This window comes from Schistocerca nitens, chromosome 4 (assembly GCF_023898315.1).
Source record: "Schistocerca nitens isolate TAMUIC-IGC-003100 chromosome 4, iqSchNite1.1, whole genome shotgun sequence".
In the NCBI taxonomy this organism is placed as follows: domain Eukaryota; kingdom Metazoa; phylum Arthropoda; class Insecta; order Orthoptera; family Acrididae; genus Schistocerca; species Schistocerca nitens.
This window is the reverse complement of record NC_064617.1, coordinates 347,539,165-347,564,509: the sequence shown is the minus strand read 5'-3', so window position 1 is coordinate 347,564,509 and position 25,345 is coordinate 347,539,165. Positions and strand designations below refer to the sequence as shown.

General features: G+C 39.4%; 1 protein-coding gene across 1 annotated transcript in view; it reads left to right on the top strand.

Annotated features, from left to right (window-relative positions):
- LOC126251734 (85/88 kDa calcium-independent phospholipase A2-like) overlaps positions 1 to 25,345 on the top strand; it is a 188,426-nt gene that overhangs the window by 146,462 nt on the left and 16,619 nt on the right. Inside the window, exon 11 of the mRNA XM_049952340.1 lies at positions 14,253 to 14,348. Coding sequence (XP_049808297.1) covers positions 14,253 to 14,348 — 96 coding nt within the window. The remainder of the gene's footprint in view (positions 1 to 14,252; positions 14,349 to 25,345) is intronic.

The following is a 25,345-nucleotide window of genomic DNA, read 5'->3' as shown; positions in this document are numbered from 1 at the left end:
CATTTAAATATGCAGCCACTGAAATTTACGAACATCTGCAGCAAGTGTATGATGAAGATGCGCTACCTTATGTTTGAGTGTTTTGGTGGTTCAAGGACTTCAAAGAAAGCTGACATGTCTGTTTTAAGCAAGGTGGGCCTTGTGTTTTGGCTTCTGCTGTGACTGAAGTCAATATCAAACAGCTGCTGTGATTGGATCGGATTGGATTGTTTGGAGGAAGAGACCAAACAGCGTTGTTATTTGTCTCATCAGATTAGGGAAGGACTGGGAGGGAAGTTGGCTGTGCCCTTTCAAAGGAACCATTCCGGCATTTGCCTGGATCGATTTAGGGAAGTCACGGAAAACCTAAATCAGGATGGCCAGATGTGGGATTGAACCGTCAGCCTCCCAAATGCGAGTCCAGTATGCGCCACCTCGCTCAATGCTGTGATTGTCCATGAGGATCTGTGGATAGCATTATGTAACATCAGTGTCTTCACAGTTGTGCATGATCATCTCCATATGACACGTGTTTGTGCCCATTGGTTAACATACCTGTTAACTCCTGAACAAAAGGCTCTGTGAAAGGAGACAAGCTGTGATGTGCTGCATCTCTTTGCTGATGGAGACGATGCATTTCTGGAGTTGATTATCACCAGTGCTGAGTCATGGGCTGCATCATAATGACCCTAAAGGAAAACGAGCCAGCAGAGTATGGAAATCGGCAGGTTACACAACACCAGTTCCTGTAACAGTACATTACAGTAGGAAAGTCCTGGTGTATACTGTGTCCCTGGCTAAGAATTATCTTGTTAAACATCATACCAGCTGTGTGATTCCACTGAAGAGATTATAGGAAACTGAACACAGCATATCATTTTTAGCAGAAAAGTAAATTTGGGCATATGCCAAGGGAATGTTACAGGACCATTACTTTTCGTAATAACTATAAATGACCCAGTTGATAATATTGTGTTCCATGAGACTTTTTGTGGATGATGATATTGTGTGCAGAAAAGTCACGGTTCTAGAAAACTGTAGTGAAGTGCAGAAAGGCTGCAGAGGATCAAAACTTGGTCCCGGGACTGGCAGTTGAGCCCAACTAATGAAATGTAATGCATAATAAATAAAATAAGGCAACCACTCACCTATAGCTGGCTGATGTGTGGCATATAGAAATACACAACAGAAACAGTATTTTACTAGCATTCAAACTCTTGCTCTTTATTTAGTAGAATTACACACACTGGCTCACACCAACACCCATGCGTATGTGCTGTGGCCACAGGCATTTGCATTTGGGTGTCTGTTCAATTTTTGCGTACTTCTACTTGAGAAAGAGCAAGAGCTCAGAAGTTAGTAAAATAATGTTTCTGTTGCATCTTTCTGTGTGCCACACACCAGTCAGCTATAGGTGAATGCACGCCTTTCCTTTGTTTTGCGTATTATCCAGCCAGGAGTTTCCATTGTTATACAAATGTAACGAATTGCACATAAATAGGTAGAAAGAACAATTACATGAAGCAGTTACACTGATAAAATATCTAGTACATAGTCATTATAAATGGAACAACCACATAATATAAATCACAGGTGAGGCAGATGCCAAACTGAGATTCATTGTAAGAATCCTCAGCAAATGTAGTCCATCAACAAAGGAAGTAGCTTATAAAGTATTCAACCAATACTTGAATATTGCTCATCAGTCTGGAATCCATACCAGGTAGGATTGATAGAGGAAACAGAGGAGATTAAAAAAAGAGCAGCATGTTTCGTAACAGGTTCATTTAGTAAGCAGGAAAGCATCACAGAGATGATCGACCAACACCAGTGACTGACACTGCAATAAAGATGTTCTGCGTCACAGTGTGGTTTAATGTTAAGGTTCCAAGAGTGTACATTCCTAGAAGAATCAACCAGTATTGCTTTCCACCTCTATGTCTATGTACATCCTCTGCAATCCCCCATATGATACATGGTGGAGGGTACCTTGTACCACTACTAGTCATTTCCTTTCTTGTTCTACTCACAAATAGAGTGAGGGAAAAGCACCTGTCCATATGCACCCACATGATCCCTAATTTCTCATATCTTCATGGTCCTTACACATAACATATATTGACGGCAGCAGAATCGTTCTGCAGTCAGCTTCAAATGCCTGTTCTTTAAATTTTCTCAATAGTGTTCCTTAAAAAGAATGTCACCATTCCTCCAGGAATTCCAATTTGAGTTCCCGAAGCATCCCCACAATATTTGCTTGTTGTTTGAACCTAACAGCAATGAATCTAGCTGCCCACCTCTGAACTGCTTTGATGTCTTCCATCAATCTGACCTGATGTGGATCCCTACCACTCAACCTGTACTCTAGTGGGTCACACTAGTCATATAGGCAGTCACATTTAGAGATCAACTACATTTTCATAAAATTCTCCAAATAAATTGAAGGTGACCATTTGCCTTCCCTACTATAATGTTTACATGCTCATTCCATTTTGCATCACTTTGCAACATTATGCCTACATATTTAATCAAAGTGACTGAGTCAGGCAGCACACCACTAATGCTCTGTTTGAACAGTAAGGGATGTTTTTTGAATAGTGGCACATATAGCCAGGCAAATAATGAAAACTGATTAATAATTGCTGCTTGAATAGGTGAAAAAATTGATTGGAAAGAACACTTGAAAGAAATTGGAAGGTAATTTATAAATCTGTACACATATCCTGGGTGAACTTTTAACTGGTACCTGTATCAAAGACCTTCAGTATCGATACATTTATGATCAATATTCATAATTTGCATTACATACTGCTTCACATTAATTCCATTGTGCGTAGTCCTGATCATAACAAAGCTGATGCGGATTTAGTCCTCCGCTGCTCGCGCAAATTCCTCGCCTGCTCCAAACCTCCTGATGCAGGATCTCAGCATGGGCGAAATGATGAACAGACAGGCGTGTTCGTCACGAATGTACGAATAAACTTTGCTTTCCTAGTAACTTTTTATAACACTTTCTAATGTACGGTTGAAATACACATTTTTGAAACAATACTGTTACGACGGATCTAATCATATGTCTGCCCGCTACCACTCATAGAAACAAACTGGTAAAGATACGGTAATTAATAAATTGAAGAGTGTATTTCTTCTTCCTTTTTTTTCATGCAGATGTTGTAGTTGTTGTTGTTGTTGTGGTCTTCAGTCCCGAGACTGGTTTGATGCAGCTCTCCATGCTAATCTATCCTGTGCAAGCTCCTTCATCTCCCAGTACCTACTGCAAACTACATCCTTCTGAATCTGCTTAGTGTATTCATCTCTTGGTCTCCCTCTACGATTTTTGCCCTCCACGCTGCCCTCCAATGCTAAATTTGTGATCCATTGATGCCTCAGGACATGTCCTACCAACCGATCCCTTCTTCTAGTCAAGTTGTGCCACAAACTTCTCTTCTCCCCAATCCTATTCAATACCTCCTCATTAGTTACGTGATCTACCCACCTAATCTTCAACACTCTTCTGTAGCACCGCATTTCGAAAGCTTCTATTCTCTTCTTGTCTAAACTATTTATTGTCCATGTTTCACTTCCGTACATGGCTACACTCCATACAAATACTTTCAGAAACAACTTCCTGACACTTAAATCTATACTCCATGTTAACAAATTTCTCTTCTTCAGAAACGCTTTCCTTGCCATTGCCAGTCTACATTTAATATCCTCTCTACTTCGACCATCATCAGTTATTTTGCTCCCCAAATAGCAAAACTCCTTTACTACTTTTAGTATCTCATTTCCTAATCTAATTCCCTCAGCATCACCCGATTTAATTTGACTACATTCCATTCTCCTTGTTTTGCTTTTGTTGATGTTCATCTTATATCCTCCTTTCACGACACTGTCCATTCCATTCAACTGCTCTTCCAAGTCCTTTGCTGTCTCTGACAGAATTACAATGTCATCGGCGAACCTTGAAGTTTTTATTTCTTCTCCCTGGATTTTAATACCTACTCCAAATTTTTCTTTTGTTTCCTTTACTGCTTGCTCAATATACAGATTGAATAACATCGGGGAGAGGCTACAACCCTGTCTCACTCCCTTCCCAACCACTGCTTCCCTTTCATGCCTCTCGACTCTTATAACTGCCATCTGGTTTCTGTACAAATTGTAAATAGCCTTTCGCTCCCTGTATTTTACCCCTGCCACTTTTACAATTTGAAAGAGAGTATTCCAGTCAACATTGTCAAAAGCTTTCTCTAAGTCCACAAATGCTAGAAACGTAGGTTTGCCTTTCCTTAATCTTTCTTCTAAGATAAGTCGTAAGGTTAGTATTGCCTCACGTGTTCCAACATTTCTACGGAATCCAAACTGATCTTCCCCGAGGTCAGCTTCTACTAGCTTTTCCATTCGTCTGTAAATAATTCGTGTTAGTATTTTGCAGCTGTGACTTATTAAACTGATAGTTCGGTAATTTTCACATATTTCAACACCTGCTTTCTTTGGGATTGGAATTATTATATTCTTCTTGAAGTCTGAGGGTATTTCGCCTGTCTCGTACATCTTGCTCGCCAGATGGTAGAGTTTTGTCAGGACTGGCTCTCCCAAGGCCGTCAGTAGTTCTAATGGAATGTTGTCTACTCCCGGGGCCTTGTTTCATCTCAGGTCTTTCACTGCTCTGTCAAACTCTTCACGCAGTATCGTATCTCCCATTTCATCTTCATCTACATCCTCTTCCATTTCCATAATATTGTCGTCAAGTATATCACCCCTGTATAGACCCTCTATATACTCCTTCCACCTTTCTGCTTTCCCTTCCTTGCTTAGAACTGGGTTTCCATCTGAGCTCTTGATATTCATACAAGTGGCTCTCTTTTCTCCAAAGGTCTCTTTAATTATCCTGTAGGCTGTATCTATCTTACCTCTAGTGAGATAAGCCTCCACGTCCTTACATTTGTCCTCTAGCCATGCCTGCTTAGCCATTTTGCACTTCCTGTCGATCTCATTTTTGAGACGTTTGTATTCCTTTTTGCCTGCTTCATTTACTGCATTTTTATATTTTCTCCTTTCATCAGCTAAATTCAATATTTCTTCTGTTACCCAAGGATTTCTACTTGCCTTCGTCTTTTTACCTACTTGCTCCTCTGCTGCCTTCACTACTTCATCCCTCAGAGCTACCCATTCGTCTTCTACTGTATTTCTTTCCCCCATTCCTGTCAATTGTTCCCTTATGCTCTCCCTGAAACTCTGTACAACCTCTGGTTTAGTCAGTTTATCCAGGTCCTATCTCCTTAAATTCCCACCTTTTTGCAATTTCTTCAGTTTTAATCTACAGTTCATAACCAATAGATTGTGGTCAGAGTCCACATCTGCCCCTGGAAATGTCCTACAATTTAAAACCTGGTTCCTAAATCTTTTGTCTTACCATTATATAATCTATCTGATACCTTTTAGTACCTCCAGGATTCTTCCATGTATACAACCTTCTTTTACGATTCTTGAACCAAGTGTTAGCTATGATTAAGTTATGGTCTGTGCAGAATTTTAACAGACGGCTTCCTCTTTCATTTCTTAGCCCCAATCCATATTCACCTACTATGTTTCTTTCTCTCCCTTTTCCTGCTGTCGAATTCCAGTCACCCATGACTATTAAATTTTCGTCTCCCTTCACTACCTGAATAATTTCTTTTATCTCATCATACATTTCTTCAATTTCTTCGTCATCTGCAGAGCTAGTTGGCATATAAACTTGTACTACTGTAGTAGGCATGGGCTTCGTGTCTATCTTGGCCACTATAATACGTTCACTATGCTGTTTGAAGTAGCTTAACCGCACTCCTATTTTTTTATTCATTATTAAACCTACTCCTGCATTACCCCTATTTGATTTTGTATTTATAACCCTGTATTTACCTGATCAGAAGTCATGTTCCTCCTGCCACCGAACTTCACTAATTCCCACTATATCTAACTTTAACCTATCCAGTTCCCTTTTTAAATTTTCTAACCTACTTGCCTGATTAAGGGATCTGACATTCCACGCCCTGATCTGTAGAATGTCAGTTTTCTTTCTCCTGATAGATGTAGCAAAATAATATCCTTGCTACAAAACAACCCATTAATTTATCTTTGTCACGGCCTATAAGTCATTCCGTTTACATACATAAAAAGAAAAGAATGAGAAAATAAAGAAAAAAATAATATGATTCAACATAATTGCCCCCCCCCCCCCCCCCCCCCCCCCCCCCGTGCACTGACGTCATACAGAAGTGCACAGTGTGTGAGCTTATTTCCCTTTTTGAGAGTTGGTAATCCTGGCCAGTATGGGTAAAGCCTTTATTTTTGGCCATTGGAGTTACCCTGAATGGTTATCAATTCATACGGGCATGTTGGCTTCTTTTAACAAACATGTACATAAGTTTTCTCTTCTAACAAAGTGCTGTTCTAATTGGATGGGGAATTAAGGCTTGTAGTTTGACTCCTTTCGATTTCTGACCAGTGGCAGTTTGTACCTTGTAATTTTGCACTGGCAGTGTGGGTTTATGCCCATGTTTCTTCAGTTCTTGAAAGAATCCCTGTGGCATCAAATTAGTCATAGCACCTGTGTCAAGCACAATGGATATATCGTGGTCAAATATTTTGGCTTTAATAGTAGCTTGTACCTTGCCCTCTGACAATTTTTCCTGTGTACCCTCATTACTTTGATACAGATCATCTTTCAAATCACTACCACGATTGTATCTGATAAAGCAAGTGCCAATTAAGCTCATGCTGCCTACTCTCCTCCAAGATCACAGAACAGGGTCCTACCATGACTGGTTCAAGTTTTCCGGTGTTGTGGTGGCATCGGTCTGTGGGTTAGGCGTAACTTCTACTATATTGGTTGTTGGTGTTTGATTACGCCAATTAGTATCCTGTGAGGCTCCCAACTGAAATTATCTTTGCCTTTGCACGTTATTTGGCACATGTGCATTCCTTTGCTGGCCGAATACCGCTGTCTGTGGTTTCTTCAGCTGTCTGGTATTGTTTTGTGTTTGCCAAGCAATCGGCTGATAATTGCTGGTAGCTTGTGTTGTGATGAAACAAGCTGGGATCTCTTTACTTCCTCTCTTGTTTTGCCATCTGCCTCCTTAAATTTATTTTTTCATTTTTGACTAATTACCATTAACATACTTGAGTATAATCTGCATTTTCATAAAAGAGAAAGGTTGCCACTCAGTCTTAAGGAATATACCACAGATCTAATTTTGTGATTAGTTTTGTGTATGTAATTAATTTCCTAATTTATTTTGATTATTCCTAGTTAATGTCCTTTGTTATTGGGTAAAATCAGTTATTCTTTCGTGACTTAAATTCTGTTGTTGACTTATAAACAAATATAAATTCTCTACTAATTATAAACACTTGGAAGAAGACCTGCTAGGATTCTTAAAGTATTTATTTAGCTCTATTCAAAAACACACTAGAAAAGCCAGCTCTTAATTAATTCCAAAATAATTACCAGATTTGTCAAAAGTATTGTTTGTATAATTATATCTGTTAATTTCATTATTTAAATAAATAATTTGGCCTAACCCTTGTAGTAGTAACTGTTTAAAAGGAGGAATTTTTTTACATATTCTGTTAATTGAATGACTTATGTTTTAATTGTAATTTCTGTAACTTAAACATCGAACAATGTGTAGTTTCAATACCTATTATTGTGAGGATATATAAAGGCCCAATTTTTGTCCTGAGACAGTTCACAGCCGATTTTCAGACAGGAAGCCTGTATCAATTTATAATAGCAACAGTGTGTCAACTAAACAGTGGAATTAGTGTAACATTAATAGGCCATGTGTTACAGCAATGAAAGTGTCTGTATTATTCTGAAAAAACTGTGAACTGTGTGGTTAGGTTTTTACTGCTCATAGATGTTCAACAGCAAACTATTGTAGCAGTACACTGATGTGTGCCTGCAAGCTATTAATGAGGCTTATCTAAATTTACCAATAGTGAACTGGCCAAATATATGTAATATTGGAGGGTTGTGAACAGTGAGAGTAAAGAACTGTGAAACGCAACTGTGCAGCTGTCTGTTACATCATTTATAGTAGTCAGTGTTGAACTTCCACACCCCAGTTTTTCACCAGTATAAAAATGCAGTACATCGACACCGAGGACTATCAACTAAGAACAATAAAGCAGGCGAACATCACAGTGTCTGTACATGTTGTGCAGGCTGGCCATATGCTACTTGTCCGATGTAGTTGCTTTTGTTAAATTTTTGCCCATTTCTTTTATATCTGCCCTTGAATTTACGGCTTTCCCTATTGCCGTTGTGCTTACCATTACCATTACCATAGGTCTGTGTGGGGTAAGGCTTCCATCCATGTTGCACTATGAATCCATTGTTCATTTGTTGGTCAGTAAATATCTGTGGCATATCTGTGTATTAACAGACTTAGGTTGTACTGGTCTCTCTTCATATATCAAATGTGTTGAATTCAGTACAGATAGAAAGTATTCGGTATCGTTTTGTGGAATGGTAATGAGTTTTTCCCTAATGTGGGCAGGAAGACGGCTCTTAAAATTTTTAGCACATCTACTTGAGATACCGGGTTTGTCCAGTATCTGGTTTTGTTCAAATATTTTTGAAAATAGCCCCTTAAGCTTCCATTTTTGCTATTGAATGGAGCCGGGTTGAATACTTCATGTCTGAGCCTCTCTTGTACGGCCTCAGACCAGTATTTACCCACAAAGGCTCTCTCAAACTGTTCATAGAAGTGGCTATGTTCCACCATGACCATAGTCCAAAGCAGAACGTCACCCTGCGTGTATCCAACAACATATCTAATTTTCTAGGCTTCGGTCCAGGTACCAGATAAAACATTTCGAAGTACTCTGATATAGACCACGAGTTTTTTTTTGGAGATAAATACCGGAAATTGTCAATGCCTAAATAATCGTTCATCTGCAAGTAATGTTGACAAACATGCCGCACTGTCAGTAAGAGGTGTGTTTGTGTTCGCTTGTGGCATAGTGCATGGCAGTTGTGCTTGCTCAAGAGGTGCAGCTGCCGGCAAGTGTTGCTGCATTCTGCAACTTTCACTACTTTCCTTTGATGGGCAACCCATGTATTGTGGATAACCGGTGAAAGTATCTAACTTCTCTAATAGCATGGGTTTGTTTTCTGTCAAATGTTGTTTTGGAATGTCAGTAGGTTTTGCAATACTACCTCGTAACCTTTCCTCTGCTTCCTTTAATCCTAAATCTATTTTAGCTACATGTTGACTTTCTTTTTCCTTTAGAGCTTCTTGTACAGTATTTACGTAAATTTTGCTCTCTGATACTACATTTTCATCACCCCAGGTTCAGCTTTTTCAGTTATTTCCTTTACATCTGTATATGTTTTATCTCTCTGTTTTTTTGGCAAATTTTTGTGCTAAACTTAACTGGTCTACTCTTAGACTGATCTTTTGTACTTCTGTAGGTAAGTTTATACACGTGACTTGCAGCTCACTGACTGCATCCGTCACAATTTTTACTGATGCATCCACTTAGGATTGTGTCTCTTGAATTTGAGAGTTTTGTAGCTCACCTGCAAGTTGTTCCTGTTTATCATCTTCAGGCGATACCTTTTCCGTTAATGTATTTATATTGCAGGACATGTTGGTAATTATTTCTTGTTTTAGTTGTTTACCTAGCTCTGTCAACTTCCCGGATAGTTCGTCAAATAATTCAGTGTGTTTAGTTTTTCTCACCTCACTGAACTGTTGACTAATACCATTCTTGAAATTGTTAATGCCTGATTTTGCTGTGTAAACTGTTGTCCTATATTTGCCTAATGTTTTGTGAACTGCTGTGTCATACCTTTAAGTTGTTGTGTTACACTTTCCTGAAATTCCTGTTGTTTTGTAAACTGTTGTGTTATTTGTTGCACGAGTTGTATCAAATTTTGTGTCTGACTAGTATTTACACTGTTTTTATGAACTGTTTCCTGTTCTTGCATTCATGACATCGTGAGCAAACAATCAAAGGAGTTTTTGCTGTCGCATCCTTCAGTTTCACTATTTGAAAAAACGTTTCCTGGTGAAAATTGAAAAATTGTTTCATTGAGCATCATAAAAGTGACATCATGATTAGTTCTATTACCAGTGTCATCAATTTTTTGATAGTGGGACACCATTCTCATTCTTTTGGTTGCCATCAGCCAGTTCACGAGTTGGCGCGTTATCTTCAACTGTTGCCAAGCTAGGATTTCTGACATTTTGGCATATTGCATTTTGTAATGAATTTTCAACAACAACCATTTCCTTTGACTCCATTGTGAATAGTTTTTAACAAAATTATATATATTTTCAAAAATGAAAATTGAAGTAGATTTAGCTGCGTAGTCACTAATGAACCTGATGATTATGTGACACAGTCTTATAAAATTTGAATGACTTATCTTGCACTTTAATGATGACTTTGTACAAATTTTCATCATTTCTGTAAAAATGCACTTCCCATAAAGGATATTGATTGGAAGGAATAGAGAGTATCTACTGCCAGAGAGATGGTGCCAAGCGTAGCCATATAAGCATACAGCTTAGCAGCTTCCTACCTTTACCACTGAAATCAGCATTCCTGTCGTGTCTGGTTTGTAGGCAGAATTTAATTTTAATTTGCTCCTTCAGTGTTTTTCTTATTCCCAATCGCACAGACATGTAACAAATACAACAAGAGTTTCATTAGTTTCTTGTAACAATAAAATGAATCATTTATATCACTTTTTTTTTCCCCCTCAACAACTGAAAAGTCTGTTCATATTTCGCTTGGCGCCATCCTTGAAATGGTTGCCATTGAATAATGACACATGTGGGCAAGCAAATGATGGAAACTGATTAATAATTGCTACTTGAATAATTGAAAAAAATAATAGATTGGAAAAAATAGTTGAAAGAAATTGGAAGGTAATTTATAAATCTGTACGCGTATCCTGGGTGAACTTTAACTGGTACCAATATCAACAGACCTTCAATATCAATACATTTAAGATCAATATTCATAATTTCAGCTACATACTGCTTCACATTAATTTCATTATGCATAGTCCTGATTATAACACTGCCAATGCAGATTTGCTCCTCTGCTGCTCCCGCAAATTCCTCGTCTGCTCCAAACCTCCTGATACAGGATCTCGGCGGGAGTGAAATGATGAACAGCCAGGTGTGGTTGTCATGAATGTATGGATAAACTGTGCTTTCCTAATAACTTTTTATAACACTTTTTAATGTACGGTTTAAATACACATTTTGAAACAATACTGGTATGACGGATCTAATCATACATCTGCCCGCTACCACTTATAGAAACAAACTGGTGAAGATACAGGAATTAATACAATTTTGTCCAAGTCGTATTGTATCATCCTGCAGTCATTCGACAACACCTTCCTGTACATCACAGCATCATCAGCAAACAGTTGTAAATTACTGCCTACACTGTCTATCAGATCATTTACATTTATAGAGAATAAGAGCAGTCCTATCACACTTCGCTGAAGCACTCTTGACAGTACTCTTGTCTCTGATGAACACTCGCTGTTGAGGACAACATTCTGGGTTCTGTTACTTAAGAAGTCTTTGAGCCACTCATATATTTGGGAACCTATTATGTGTGCTCATATCTTTGTTAAGTCTGCTGTTGGGCAGTGTGTCAAATGCTTTTCAGAAATTCAGTAATATGCAATCCTTCATCCATGGTGTGCCAGATACCATGTGAGAAAAGGGCAAGCTGAGTTTCTCCTACATATATCCTATGAATAGGTCATGAAGTTAAAATTAGAGAGATTAGAGCTCATATGAAGACTTACCAACAATCATTCTTCCCATGATCCATTTGCGACTGGAACGGGGAAGGGGGAAGTGACAGTGGTACACAGAGTACCCTCCATCTCACACAGTAAGGTTCTTTTTTTTTAAGCCCCATGAACCAAGGATGTCAGAAACAATTCTGTTTTGAAAAGTCTGTCAGATTTTTGGATCTCACGCTTGATAAGAAACATACTGTTACTGCATCCAAGACATACCATCTGGATTATAGGTGCCCAGTATGTGCTTCATGTAGCAGTCCTACCAAAATTTTTTTCGATTTTATTTACTCTGAAGGGAGAACACTTTCCATTGGATGGTCTGTGTTAAGGCTGGTGAGCCACTCTTGCTTCCGTGCAGTGTATCTGCATTGTGTTTGAAGTAACAACTTGTTGTCAGTTTCTTAGTTAACGATTTCTTTTACCACACATTGCTCTCCAGGGAATGAATTTTGATAGGTTGTCGTAGAATGATAGTCATACAAACAATGCCATAGTACTTCAAGGTTTTGGTAAATGGCAGTTCTTGGGGAAAGTGAAATTTTGAATTTGGAAGTGTATATTAAGAATTGTGCAGTGGAATGTATTTTTAGGACTTCTTTTTCATGCATTGATATTGTAAAACCATGAAAGCTGTCTTTGACCCCATGCTTTGTTTGCCACTAGCTGCTTCTTTCAAAGTGAACTGAAGAAGGTGGTGTTTGCGTGCATGTAGTGTGTGGGAAAGATTTGCAGTTACACATTTTATAATTGAAATTAGCTGTGTTATTCTCATAACGTGTCAAAAGACTACTTCATTAGTGAGACGACCAATCATTCATACAATTTGACACAACATAGTCCTCTAACATGAGTTGGAGGATTATGTTCTTTCAAATTTTATTTAAGTGACTTAACCATATGATAGTATGCACTGATGGATTGAAATGATTCTATTACTTGACTGCTCAGCTATATTATCTGAATATAGTAACAAGACTCAAAATAAATCGATATGTATAATGCAAAACATTTTAATGATAGTGGAGCTTATGATGTCACTGAGCTGAAAATTTCTCATTAGATCCCATTCTCTGTATAACCTTCAAGCTATGTAGCGTATCTATTCACAGAGAAGCAAATATAGAGTGTGTGGAAGAAGAAAGTGTCATTCTGCTGGATAATTGGGTACATTCAGGGAAATGAGGTATTTGGTACGGCAAGTGAGTGTGTATGTCATGGACAAAATCAAGTATCAGTAGGAGGAAGAATGGCTGAAATTGTGGGTACAGTATGTGAAACGAACAACCCAACCCTGACATAACTCCTTTCAGACACAAAAGTAAAATTAAGTGCTGTTATTGTGATTTCAGACTGTGTGCTGCCCTTTAATGTACGGATTCCTTGTCAAGTGAGAGGACGAGAGGACTCACCTGTGTGTGACAGCTTCATGTGCATCACATTTTAGTGGAGGATTGTACCTAGTTTGCTTATGAGAAGATAGTCAGTTGTTTGATTTGGACTATTTTTTTTACATTCACTGTTCCTGCCCAGACTATTAAGAGAGAGCATATAACTTATCCCTGATACTAATTCTATCAAACTGACCACAAATATTTCTTATTTTCTGCTCTTCATACATTTTTGTACAGTTTTTTAAGAATACCTTCTTTAACATTTTTATTTATTGGCTGTTTTGTTACTTTTGTTTTCCAAGTATTTGTCTTGTAATTTACATGCTTTTTGTTCTAATCCAAACAGTAACCAGACTATTCTGCATCTTCTTCTTGTTTGTAATGGCCACAATAGTTATAGCATTCTACTGCATACTATGATGGAAATTTTGTTGCTTATGGTTAAACTTTACCTGTTTTTCTCCTTATCTTAAAGTAAGCTAACAGTCATAGATTTGTGATCCATGACAATTCAGTGGCTTGGTTGCAATGGGTACTAGTAATCTGTATTGCTGAGACACTACACAGTGTTTATGTGCATTGAAAAAGACATTAGCACTAAAAGTGACTCAAAGAGCTAAAATATTTGAGAAATACCTTACTCATCCATCAGACATCTAATTAGGAAGTTGAAGTGAACATTATGGTCTTTTTTTCTTCTCATAGTAGTAAGGATCAGGCAGTCACTTCCTCCACCTCCCTCCCCTTTCCTGAAAAATAGTAATAATGTGACAGGATAATTTGACCAACCTTCTAAGTGTTTTCACTAATGTAATTCTTTGATGCCCCTGAAATTTTCTCTATTATTGTTTTTCAAAGAATGATACTGTTTGTGTAAAAAAATTGTGTGACGGTTAAATATCTAATAAAATTTTATGTAGTGAGACTGGTGTTTCTCCAAATTAGTCTCATCTCAGAGATAATATTTTATTGTGACTTATAAAAATCATCTTCTGATAAGTATGTACTTATTTAAGGTAAATTTGTATAGTCAGTTTTCTTTTTATTTGCAGCTTAAGGAAGTAGATGTATTTCGTCCAGAGAGTCTTTGGGATGCTGCAAAGTTGGCCTGTGGTATTTCTGCTTTAGGAATGCTACTTGTTGATCAGGTGATGTATTTTTTAAATGTAGACTATCAATTTAATGACAAATATATGAACATTTTGTTTATTGTATCACTCTTTGTGAAGAGATGATCAGAGTGCTTCTAGTCTGCAGATGTCATGCACTGGAAATGGAGGATGCTAATTATGATGCATATGATTAAGGAACAAAATTGCCTCAAGATAATTTTCTGGATATTAACATACTTAACCAATATTTTAAAGTATATTTTTCAATAAAAGTTCCAGCTCCATATTTATATTATACTACAACCTCCAAAATTCAGTACAGTTGGAGACCAAGATCACACTTTTACACAGAAAAGGTATCATCTTTCTTTCAACCATAATGGGAAATGGGGTGTGTTGAGGCACATGGCTGTGGTTGTAACTGTACCGATGAACTTTCTTTACTTTACAAATGTTATTTGTCAAGATGTGCATTTGAAGGATATCGTCATCAGGCTTACATGCTGTGCTGTCTTGGCAGTTTCATACTAACTTGTATCATTTAGGTTATATAATGGAAATATAATTTTTCCTAAACAAGAGAAATATACATCTATTTTTATCAGAATATATGGGGGGAGGGTTAAAATTATATTCATGACCTTTTTCCTTCGACGGCGATGATGGTGGTGGTTTTTGGAGACACAACAGTGTGCTTATCATTTCCCTAAATGAATATGAAATATGCCTTTAATGAACAGAATGAAATGTGCCCTCATAAGTAGTGTTACAATGACAAAGTGTCGTGGACACACATGAGCAACTTTTCGGGAAAGTCTGAGTGTTAACAATTTGAAGTGCTCCTACAATCCAAATCTGCAGAGAGAATTGGTTTCATGATCTTAATAAGAAAAGGAAAAATAAGAAAACTATGTAGATTTAGGTGCAATGGTTCAAGTCCTCCCATTAGTCATTAATTAAAGAACAGAATTACTGACGAAACTCTTAAATTATACCCCTTAATTCTGTGGCCAGTGGCCACTGAAAATATGTTGAATGAACATTTGTGTATTTCATTTAAGACTCCTTGTGTTTAGGGACAGAGTTTAGGTACACTCACTAAATTATACAATACTTAACCCTGTAGTTCTGACACAGTCTGCTGTGAACACTCCACACATTAGAAATTACTTATATTATTAGTTTAAGTTTTCGTAATTGTCTGAAACTCTTGTTAGCTCTCTATCTAACAGTTATGTAAAAAATTAAATTAGGTACACTAAGTTTCAGTTATCATTATTGATCGAAAACATACAGTGGAATGTTTAAAACACCCCGAGACAGTTACAGTGTAACAAAAATCAGAATAATAACAAGTGTCAGTTTTTTAAATTTTACAGCAGTTTCATTGTTGTCATTTTAATTGAGCCCGTTGTTGTCTAATACTGCAATTTTAACTGCTTTCCGAGTGAAATAAATATCTTGTTGTCACTGTATGATGCAAGCTCATTTTACAGTATTTGTGCTTGTGAAGAAAACGAGAGAGAATACAAAGCTCACTCAATGAAGTCAAAACAGAAGAAATGTATGATAAATCCAATTCAGAATCACCTGACAAGTGCGAAATGGGAACATGAAACTGATACAGAGATGGATGCTGATGACAATGAAATAAGTTTTGAAAATAACAATTTCAAATTAGGAAAGACAAATGAACAAACAACCCTCCATGAAGAAATGTAAAAACGCAACCTCAAAATTCTATCATTCATATGCCACATGCGAGAGGTGAAGCCAGAATTGTGAAATTGATATTAGAGTGCTTCCTTTTGCATTTTGATGAAGGTATGTTCAAAAGAATATGTGATTGTACTAATGTGTGCATAAGAAGTGTTGGGCAATTTTGTCTGGAAATGAAACACCAAAGAGCCACAAAAAAAATGGCTCTGAGCACTATGGGACTCAACTGCTGAGGTCATTAGTCCCCTAGAACTTAGAACTAGTTAAACCTAACTAACCTAAGGACATCACAAACATCCATGCCCGAGGCAGGATTCGAACCTGCGACCGTAGCGGTCTTGCGGTTCCAGACTGCAGCGCCTTTAACCGCACGGCCACTTCGACCGGCAAAGAGCCACATGTGGCTGAAATTAAAACTTTTGTTATTTTCTGATTTTTGCTAGTTTTTTACTGTTCTGGACTTATGAAGCTAAAAGGTCTGTGGGACATTAATGGTTTTGAAATTGAAATATTTCACCCTTGTACGGGTCCCTGTTCCTACACATATGGTTTTATGACATTGAAACCAGGCAAGATGGAGAGAAAATAGATAAACTTCTGTGCGTGCGCAGAAATTGAATTTTAAACTTTGCCTGCGTTATGTCTGCTCTATATAACCCTTTTTGAAGTATGAAAGTTTTAATGTATGCTAACAAAGAGCAATATTTAAAGCTGTGTTTTTATAGCTTGTGTTAACATATATCTTGAAAGATTTTGTCTGCCCTTTTGGTATCAAAATCAAAATGAATGATGGACTCTCAGTGCAGTACTCAAACATCATTGTACATGTGAGGCACTGTAAAAGGGAGTAGAACTAGTAAATGATTTAAGAGCATGTGTAGTTAATAAAAGGAGGGTGGTAAACCTGCCATCAACCCACAAGTTGGTTTGAACACCAAAGTGACTTACTAGGCATGGTCCTGTCAGATCTGGTGTACTGTTGTCATCCAGGCCTTTAAGTTCACATATCCAGCCAGCTGTTGGAGGATGTACGGTTTAAAGTTGACTCCAAATCATTGTGCAAATTGGCATTTTTCACATCACAAACATTGCCAGACGTGAATGAAGTGATAAGTGACAGATTAAAATCCTAGGAGGGACCAGGAGTCAAACCCAGGACCTTTGGAGTTGTAGTCTGGCACTTTAACACTGAGCCACCAAGAAACATCAAAAAGGCAATAGAGTATAAAATTACTGCTGAGTTTGAACTGAATATGTTTCAGACAAAATTATGGGACAAGCAGTATAATATCAATCATTACAAGGTGATGGTTATGACTGGAAAATATATTTATGTTGATACAGTCACAAATTTTATACAGTGTCCTGTTTCCCTATGAAGCTTGCCTGGATTTCCACACCTCAGTTTTGACAGGATGTTAACAGTACTCTCTGTCTTAAAATTAAATGTTTCCCACAATCTTATTTCTTTTCATTTCATTACAATACATGGAATAAAATTCACAGGCAAAAACAGTATAGTAAAGGTCCCACAGTATACCTGTTTGGGAAATATATTCAGGAATGGCTCATAAATTGAGAAGGCTGCTTATGAAAATTCAAAATAATGTTCAGACATGTTTGTTCCACACCTGGTGAAAGAGTTGTGTCATCTGGTCCACAACAGGGATGCAGAGGTACCTAGATTTTGTTTCCTCTATAAGCAGACACATGTTACTTTCAGCCATACCCCCTGGATTCTTTGACAAAGTTAAGGTGAGCGTAGTCCAACAAACCAGTTCAGTTACATATAATTTTTTAATGTTTGGGAAGACAAGATTAGAATGATCACTATCTTATTGTTGTTGTCATCAGCCCAAAGACTGGGGTGGTACAGCTCTCTGTGCTGGTCTATCCTGTGTAAGCCTCTTCATGTGTGTATAACTAATGTAACCCTACATCCATCTGATCCTGATTACTGTAGTCAGGCCTTGGTCTCCCTCTCCAGTTTTTAGCCCCTCCCCTCCCCTGCCATCAGAAAATACTTCTGATCCTGCTGCTGGAGGAGGGGGAAGGGGGGGGGGGAGTAACACCTAAAAGGACTGTGCTCACTGGCAAAATGACACCAGTGTAAACTATGGCAGCCGGTTAATGAACATGTAATGCTACAGCGCAACTTCACCATACAGATGGCAAGAATAGTAACCGGGACATGTCAACACCAGGGCATAAAGGCTTGCAAATTTCATTTCGTGTACGCAGTTGGACAGTAACTATGCCTCTCAGACAGGTGCCTGAACAACATGTCAGGAAGGAAGCAGTGAACCTGCAGATGATAGAATGTGAGGATTGAGCAATCATCAGAGGGGCACTCAGAGCCCTGGATTAATCATTATCATTGATCAGACATGCAACTGGTGCTTCAGTGAACTCAAGGGACAGAAGGGGGCGGAGCCCAAGGCACCCCTTGTGCCGGCCACTGTTAACCTCTGTACTCCAACAAGCCCTTTTGTAATGGTGTTAGGCACATTCAACCTGGAATCTGATTGAATGAAGCAGAATTGTCTTCAGTAATCAGTCCCACTTTGAACTGAGCCCCAATGACCAGCAAAGACATGTCTGGGGTGCCATTTCTTTTCATAGCAGAACCTCTTTGGTTGTCATGCATGACACCCTTGCAGCACAGTGGTATGTCGACCATATTCTATGCCTCATTTTGTTGCCCTTCATTGGGAGCCATCCTAGACTTACATTTCAGCTAGATACAAATTGCAGTCACATTTGGTGTTTGTGCAGAGTAAAGTAACCAGTGCCCACAACATTACACAGGCTGTTAGCCCTATGTTAGATATATTTTTCCCACGTGGAATGTTTCCCTCTATATATATATATATATATATATATATATATATATATATATATATATATATATATATATATATATAAACTCTGAAGGTATTTCGCCTGTCTCATATATATATATATATATATATATATATAAAAAGAAAGATGATGAGACTTACCAAACAAAAGCGCTGGCAGGTCGATAGACACACAAACAAACACAAATATACACACAAAATTCAAGCTTTCGCAACAAACTGTTGCCTCATCAGGAAAGAGGGGAAGGAGAGGGAAAGACGAAAGGATGTGGGTTTTAAGGGAGAGGATAAGGAGTCATTCCAATCCCGGGAGCGGAAAGACTTACCTTAGGGGGAAAAAAGGACAGGTATACACTCGCACACACACCCATATCCATCCACACATACAGACACAAGCAGACATATTTAAAGACAAAGAGTTTGGGCAGAGATGTCAGTCGAGGTGGAAGAGTAGAGGCAAAGAAGTTGTTGAAAGACAGGTGAGGTATGAGTGGCGGCAACTTGAAATTAGCGGAGATTGAGGCCTGGCGGATAACGAGAAGAGAGGATATACTGAAGGGCAAGTTCCCATCTCCGGAGTTCGGATAGGTTGGTGTTGGTGGGAAGTATCCAGATAACCCGGACGGTGTAACACTGTGCCAAGATGTGCTGGCTGTGCACCAAGGCATGTTTAGCGACAGGGTGATCCTCATTACCAACAAACACTGTCTGCCTGTGTCCATTCATGCGAATGGACAGTTTGTTGCTGGTCATTCCCACATAGAATGCATCACAGTGTAGGCAGGTCAGTTGGTAAATCACGTGGGTGCTTTCACACGTGGCTCTGCCTTTGATCGTGTACACCTTCCGGGTTACAGGACTGGAGTAGGTGGTGGTGGGAGGGTGCATGGGACAGGTTTTGCACCGGGGGCGGTTACAAGGATAGGAGCCAGAGGGTAGGGAAGGTGGTTTGGGGATTTCATAGGGATGAACTAAGAGGTTACGAAGGTTAGGTGGACGGCGGAAAGACACTCTTGGTGGAGTGGGGAGGATTTCATGAAGGATGGATCTCATTTCAGGGCAGGATTTGAGGAAGTCGTATCCCTGCTGGAGAGCCACATTCAGAATCTGATCCACTCCCGGAAAGTATCCTGTCAAAAGTGGGGCACTTTTGTGGTTCTTCTGTGGGGGATTCTGGGTTTGAGGGGATGAGGAAGTGGCTCTGGTTATTTGCTTCTGTACCAGGCCGGGAGGGTAGTTGCGGGATGCGAAAGCTGTCGTCAGGTTGTTGGTGTAATGTTTCAGGGATTCCAGACTGGAGCAGATTCGTTTGCCACGAAGACCTAGGCTGTAGGGAAGGGACCGTTTGATGTGGAATGGGTGGCAGCTGTCATAATGGAGGTACTGTTGCTTGTTGGTGGGTTTGATGTGGACGGACGTGTGAAGTTGGCCATTGGACAGGTGGAGGTCAACGTCAAGGAAAGTGGCATGGGATTTGGAGTAGGACCAGGTGAATCTGATGGAACCAAAGGAGTTGAGGTTGGAGAGGAAATTCTGGAGTTCTTCTTCACTGTGAGTCCAGATCATGAAGATGTCATCAATAAATCTGTACCAAACTTTGGGTTGGCAGACCTGGGTAACCAAGAAGGCTTCCTCTAAGCGACCCATGAATAGGTTGGCGTACGAGGGGGCCATCCTGGTACCCATGGCTGTTCCCTTTAATTGTTGGTATGTCTGGCCTTCAAAAGTGAAGAAGTTGTGGGTCAGGATGAAGCTGGCTAAGGTAATGAGGAAAGAGGTTTTAGGTAGGGTGGCAGGTGATCGGCGTGAAAGGAAATGCTCCATCGCAGCGAGGCCCTGGACGTGCGGAATATTTGTGTATAAGGAAGTGGCATCAATGGTTACAAGGATGGTTTCCGGGGGTAACAGATTGGGTAAGGATTCCAGGCGTTCAAGGAAGTGGTTGGTGTCTTTGATGAAGGATGGGAGACTGCATGTAATGGGTTGAAGGTGTTGATCTACGTAGGCAGAGATACGTTCTGTGGGGGCTTGGTAACCAGCTACAATGGGGCGGCCGGGATGATTGGGTTTGTGGATTTTTGGAAGAAGGTAGAAGGTTGGGGTGCGGGGTGTCGGTGGGGTCAGGAGGTTGATGGAGTCAGGTGAAAGGTTTTGCAGGGGGCCTAAGGTTCTGAGGATTCCTTGAAGCTCCGCCTGGACATCGGGAATGGGGTTACCTTGGCAAACTTTGTATGTGGTGTTGTCTGAAAGCTGACGCAGTCCCTCAGCCACATACTCCCGACGATCAAGTACCACGGTCGTGGAACCCTTGTCCGCCGGAAGAATGACGATGGATCGGTCAGCCTTCAGATTACGGATAGCCTGGGCTTCAGCAGTGGTGATGTTGGGTGTAGGATTAAGGTTTTTTGAGAAGGATTGAGATGCAAGGCTGGAAGTCAGAAATTCCTGGAAGGTTTGGAGAGGGTGATTTTGAGGAAGAGGAGGTGGGTCCCGCTGTGACGGAGGACGGAACTGTTCCAGGCAGGGTTCAATTTGGATAGTGTCTTGGGGAGTTGGAACATTAGGAGTGGGATTAGGATCATTTTTCTTCGTGGCAAAGTGATATTTCCAGCAGAGAGTACGGGTGTAGGACAGTAAATCTTTGACGAGGGCTGTTTGGTTGAATCTGGGAGTGGGACTGAAGGTGAGGCCTTTGGATAGGACAGAGGTTTCGGATTGGGAGAGAGGTTTGGAGGAAAGGTTAACTACTGAATTAGGGTGTTGTGGTTCCAGATTGTGTTGAAAGGAATTTTGAGGTTTTGGAGGGAGTGGAGCTGGAAGTGGGAGATTGAGTAGATGGGAGAGACTGGGTTTGTGTGCAATGAGAGGAGGTTGAGGTTTGCTGGAAAGGTTGTGAAGGGTGAGTGAGTTGCCTTTCCGGAGGTGGGAAACCAGGAGATTGGATAGTTTTTTGAGGTGGAGGGTGGCATGCTGTTCTAATTTACGGTTGGCCTGTAGGAGGATGCTCTGAACAGCCGGTGTGGCTGTGGGAGAGGAAAGATTAAGGACTTTTATTAAGGATAGGAGTTGACGGGTGTGTTCATTGGCTGAGTTGATGTGTAGGTGCAGGATTAGGTGGGTGAGGGCAATGGATTGTTCAGTTTGGAACTGGTATAGGGACTGATGGAAGGAAGGGTTGCAGCCAGAGATGGGAACTTTAAGTGTGAGGCCTTTGGGGGTAATGCCAAATGTGAGACAAGCCTGAGAAAATAGAATATGGGAGCGTAATCTGGCTAGGGCGAAGGCATGTCTGCGGAGGGAATGTAAATAAAACTTAATGGGGTCGTTGTGGGGGTGTTGTGCGGGTGACATGGTACTAGAAGGTTGAAAGTGTAACATGAGGCTGAAATGAAAATGAATATAAAAATATGTGGGGAGAGATAAGGGTGAAGTAGAAAGCAAATGGAGATCTGGTGTGAAAAGAGGCGAAAAGGGGTTGGTTGGAGCTGGGTTATGTTGATCCTGTGGTGAAATGGTGTAGGTAGATAACGATGTGCATAAAAGTTAGGTGGTTGTGTTGCCGCCAAAACACGTTAAAGGGTGGAGAAATTCGGGAAAATTTCGAAAAAACTACGTGAGGATGTATTAAAAGTAGTGGTATGGTGGTGGCAGATTATGGAAATGAGGCTAACAATTGTCTGGTGGAGAAATAATGACGTTAAAACCTGTGGGAAGCGGCTAAAAATGATCGGTGATGTGAAAAAACGGAAATCGAAATAAAGCAAAAGTTATTAAAACTAGCCGAAAAGGTTGTTTAATAGCTGAAAGGAAATGTTTGTGAACTCGAAACGGTGGATTTTAGCAGTAGCGGAAGAAAAAATTTTTTTGGTTGTGTTTTGGAAGTGGGTTACGTATTATTACGTATTGTTGAGTATATATCGGCGGGATAAAATTGTATAGTGGAGTACGGTAAAAAAGAGAAGGTGAATACAAAGGGAAACTACTGGCAAAAACAGAAGGAGGAAATAAGACGACAGAAAAGACTTCGAAATGTAACAGTGACAATAACAAACGTCATTGTTGGGTTCATATATATATATATATATATATATATATATATATATATATATATATATAGTCATTCCGGTCCCGGGAGCGGAGGGACTTGCCTTGGGGGGGGGGGGGGGGGTGGAGGGACGGGTGTACACCCGCACACACACACACACACACACACACACACACACACACACACACACACACACACACACATATCCGTCCGCACGTATACGGACACAAGCAGACATATACAGAGGCAAAGAGGTTGGGCAGAGGTTGCCCAACCTCTTTGCCTCTGTATATGTCTGCTTGTGTCTATATATATATATATATATAATGTGTGTGTGTGAGTGTGTGCGCGAGTGTATACCTGTCCTTTTTTCCCCCTAAGGTAAGTCTTTCCGCTCCCGGGATTGGAATGACTCCTTACCCTCTCCCTTAAAACCCACATCCTTTCGTCTTTCCCTCTCCTTCACTCTTTCCTGACGAGGCAACCATTGGTTGCGAAAGCTAGAATTTTAGAATTTTGTGTGTATGTTTCGTCTTTCCCTCTCCTTCACTCTTTCCTGACGAGGCAACCATTGGTTGCGAAAGCTAGAATTTTAGAATTTTGTGTGTATGTTTGTGTTTGTTTGTGTGTCTATCGACCTGCCAGTGCTTTTGTTTGGTAAGTCTCATCACTTTCTTTCTTTTTATATATATATATATATATATATATATATACTCTGAAGGTATTTCGCCTGTCTCAAATATCTTGCATATCTGGTGGAATACTTATGTCATGATATATTCTGTCAAGGATATCAATTCTGAGGAAATATTGCCTACTCTAGGTGCCTTGTTTTGACTTAAGTGTTTTAGTTCTCTTTGTAATTCTTCATGCTGTATTACATTCCGCATCTAATTTCCATCTACTTCATATTCTGTTTCTATAATATTGTCTTAAAGTTAATATCCCTTGTACAGCTCTTCTAACCATTCCTTCTATGTGTCACCAGTTACTTCTTCACTAACAAGGGGAGGTTCTTAGTGGCAGGTTTGACTGTTTGAAACCACCTATACGGTAGTGTAGGTTAGCATCCCCGAGTATCACACTCTGATGTAGGGATGGGAAAAGGGATCGGTTAAACTGGTATCAGTATTTCAGTTCTGTATAACCAGCATTTTCCAGTATTTGTTTGATCTCAGTTTTAACAAGGCGTGTAGTGATTAGAGTAAAACATTGTGAAATAAAGCAAAGTAGGCATTGGGCACAAAGTCATTTTGCCAGTTTAGCAGTTTAGTTGGTTCTTTATTTTTCGCTTTATAAATTTATAAAGCACTGGCACTAGAGCACATGTCAACCACTGTTTTTTAACTCTTCCTCTTTTTAACAATATTACTTTTGTCATGTTCTTCTTTTTATTGTTTTTTTGTTACTGTAATGCCTTTTATACGTTATAAGCTTATTACAGACTTCAACTATTGTATCCCCCTTTATTTTCGCTGTTTCAATTAATTATTGGAAACTAGTGTATGCCGACATTAGCAAGATCGGGTGAACTTACAACACAAACATCTTGTGGCTACTGTATGGCAGTTTGTTTTAAACAGTAGTACTACTGACAACATGACTCGTGCATGTGATGTTATTTATTTGTGTTTGACGATGCTGGTGCTGATTCCGCATTTTACATTTGACGGTGCCACTATGGCTGCAGTACATTAGGACTTTGTTTTTATGAAACAGGTATGTCTCTTCATATTTAAAGCGCACAAATGTAAATTTTGTCAGTACTACTTTTCATTATGGTCTATGTATTGTTCTCAAGCTGTATACAGCTTGCGAGTGTATTTATATTTTTCCCATTTTTGCTGCAGATCTGATGATGATCATTAAAGACCGAAACCGGTAATCTGTTAACAAAAAGTTTGTGACCATAGACGTAAATTAACGGAAACTTATTACATATACGGGTCACTTGTTTTTTCGCGATGATGTTGCAGCTTGTGCATCACTCTTTCCGTATTCTCCTGATACACGTCCATTCTGCACACACAGAAACCGGCGGCAAGGTAGACACATCTCTGCTCTCTCACCCTCATACTTGAAATACTGGGTGTGGAAAGCCGAGTGTCTCTAGAATTTACACCGAAATTCTCGAGGCACTACATATCCCTCCCTTTAGCTCGAACACGCAATATTTTATACATATTCATTATGTACAATTACACAAGATAATTCTTTATCTTTTAACAATGCCTCTCTTTCTACTAATAACTGTGCGTATTTTACCACAATTATAATACATGACCCTTTCAATCCATGTTGGAGTTAGCTCTGTTTTCTATTCCTCTTCCAATTGTAAATTACAGGTGTACGTAACTCACCAATATTCTGCTGCTTTGTTCTTACTTGCCATATTATGTTTTTCTAAG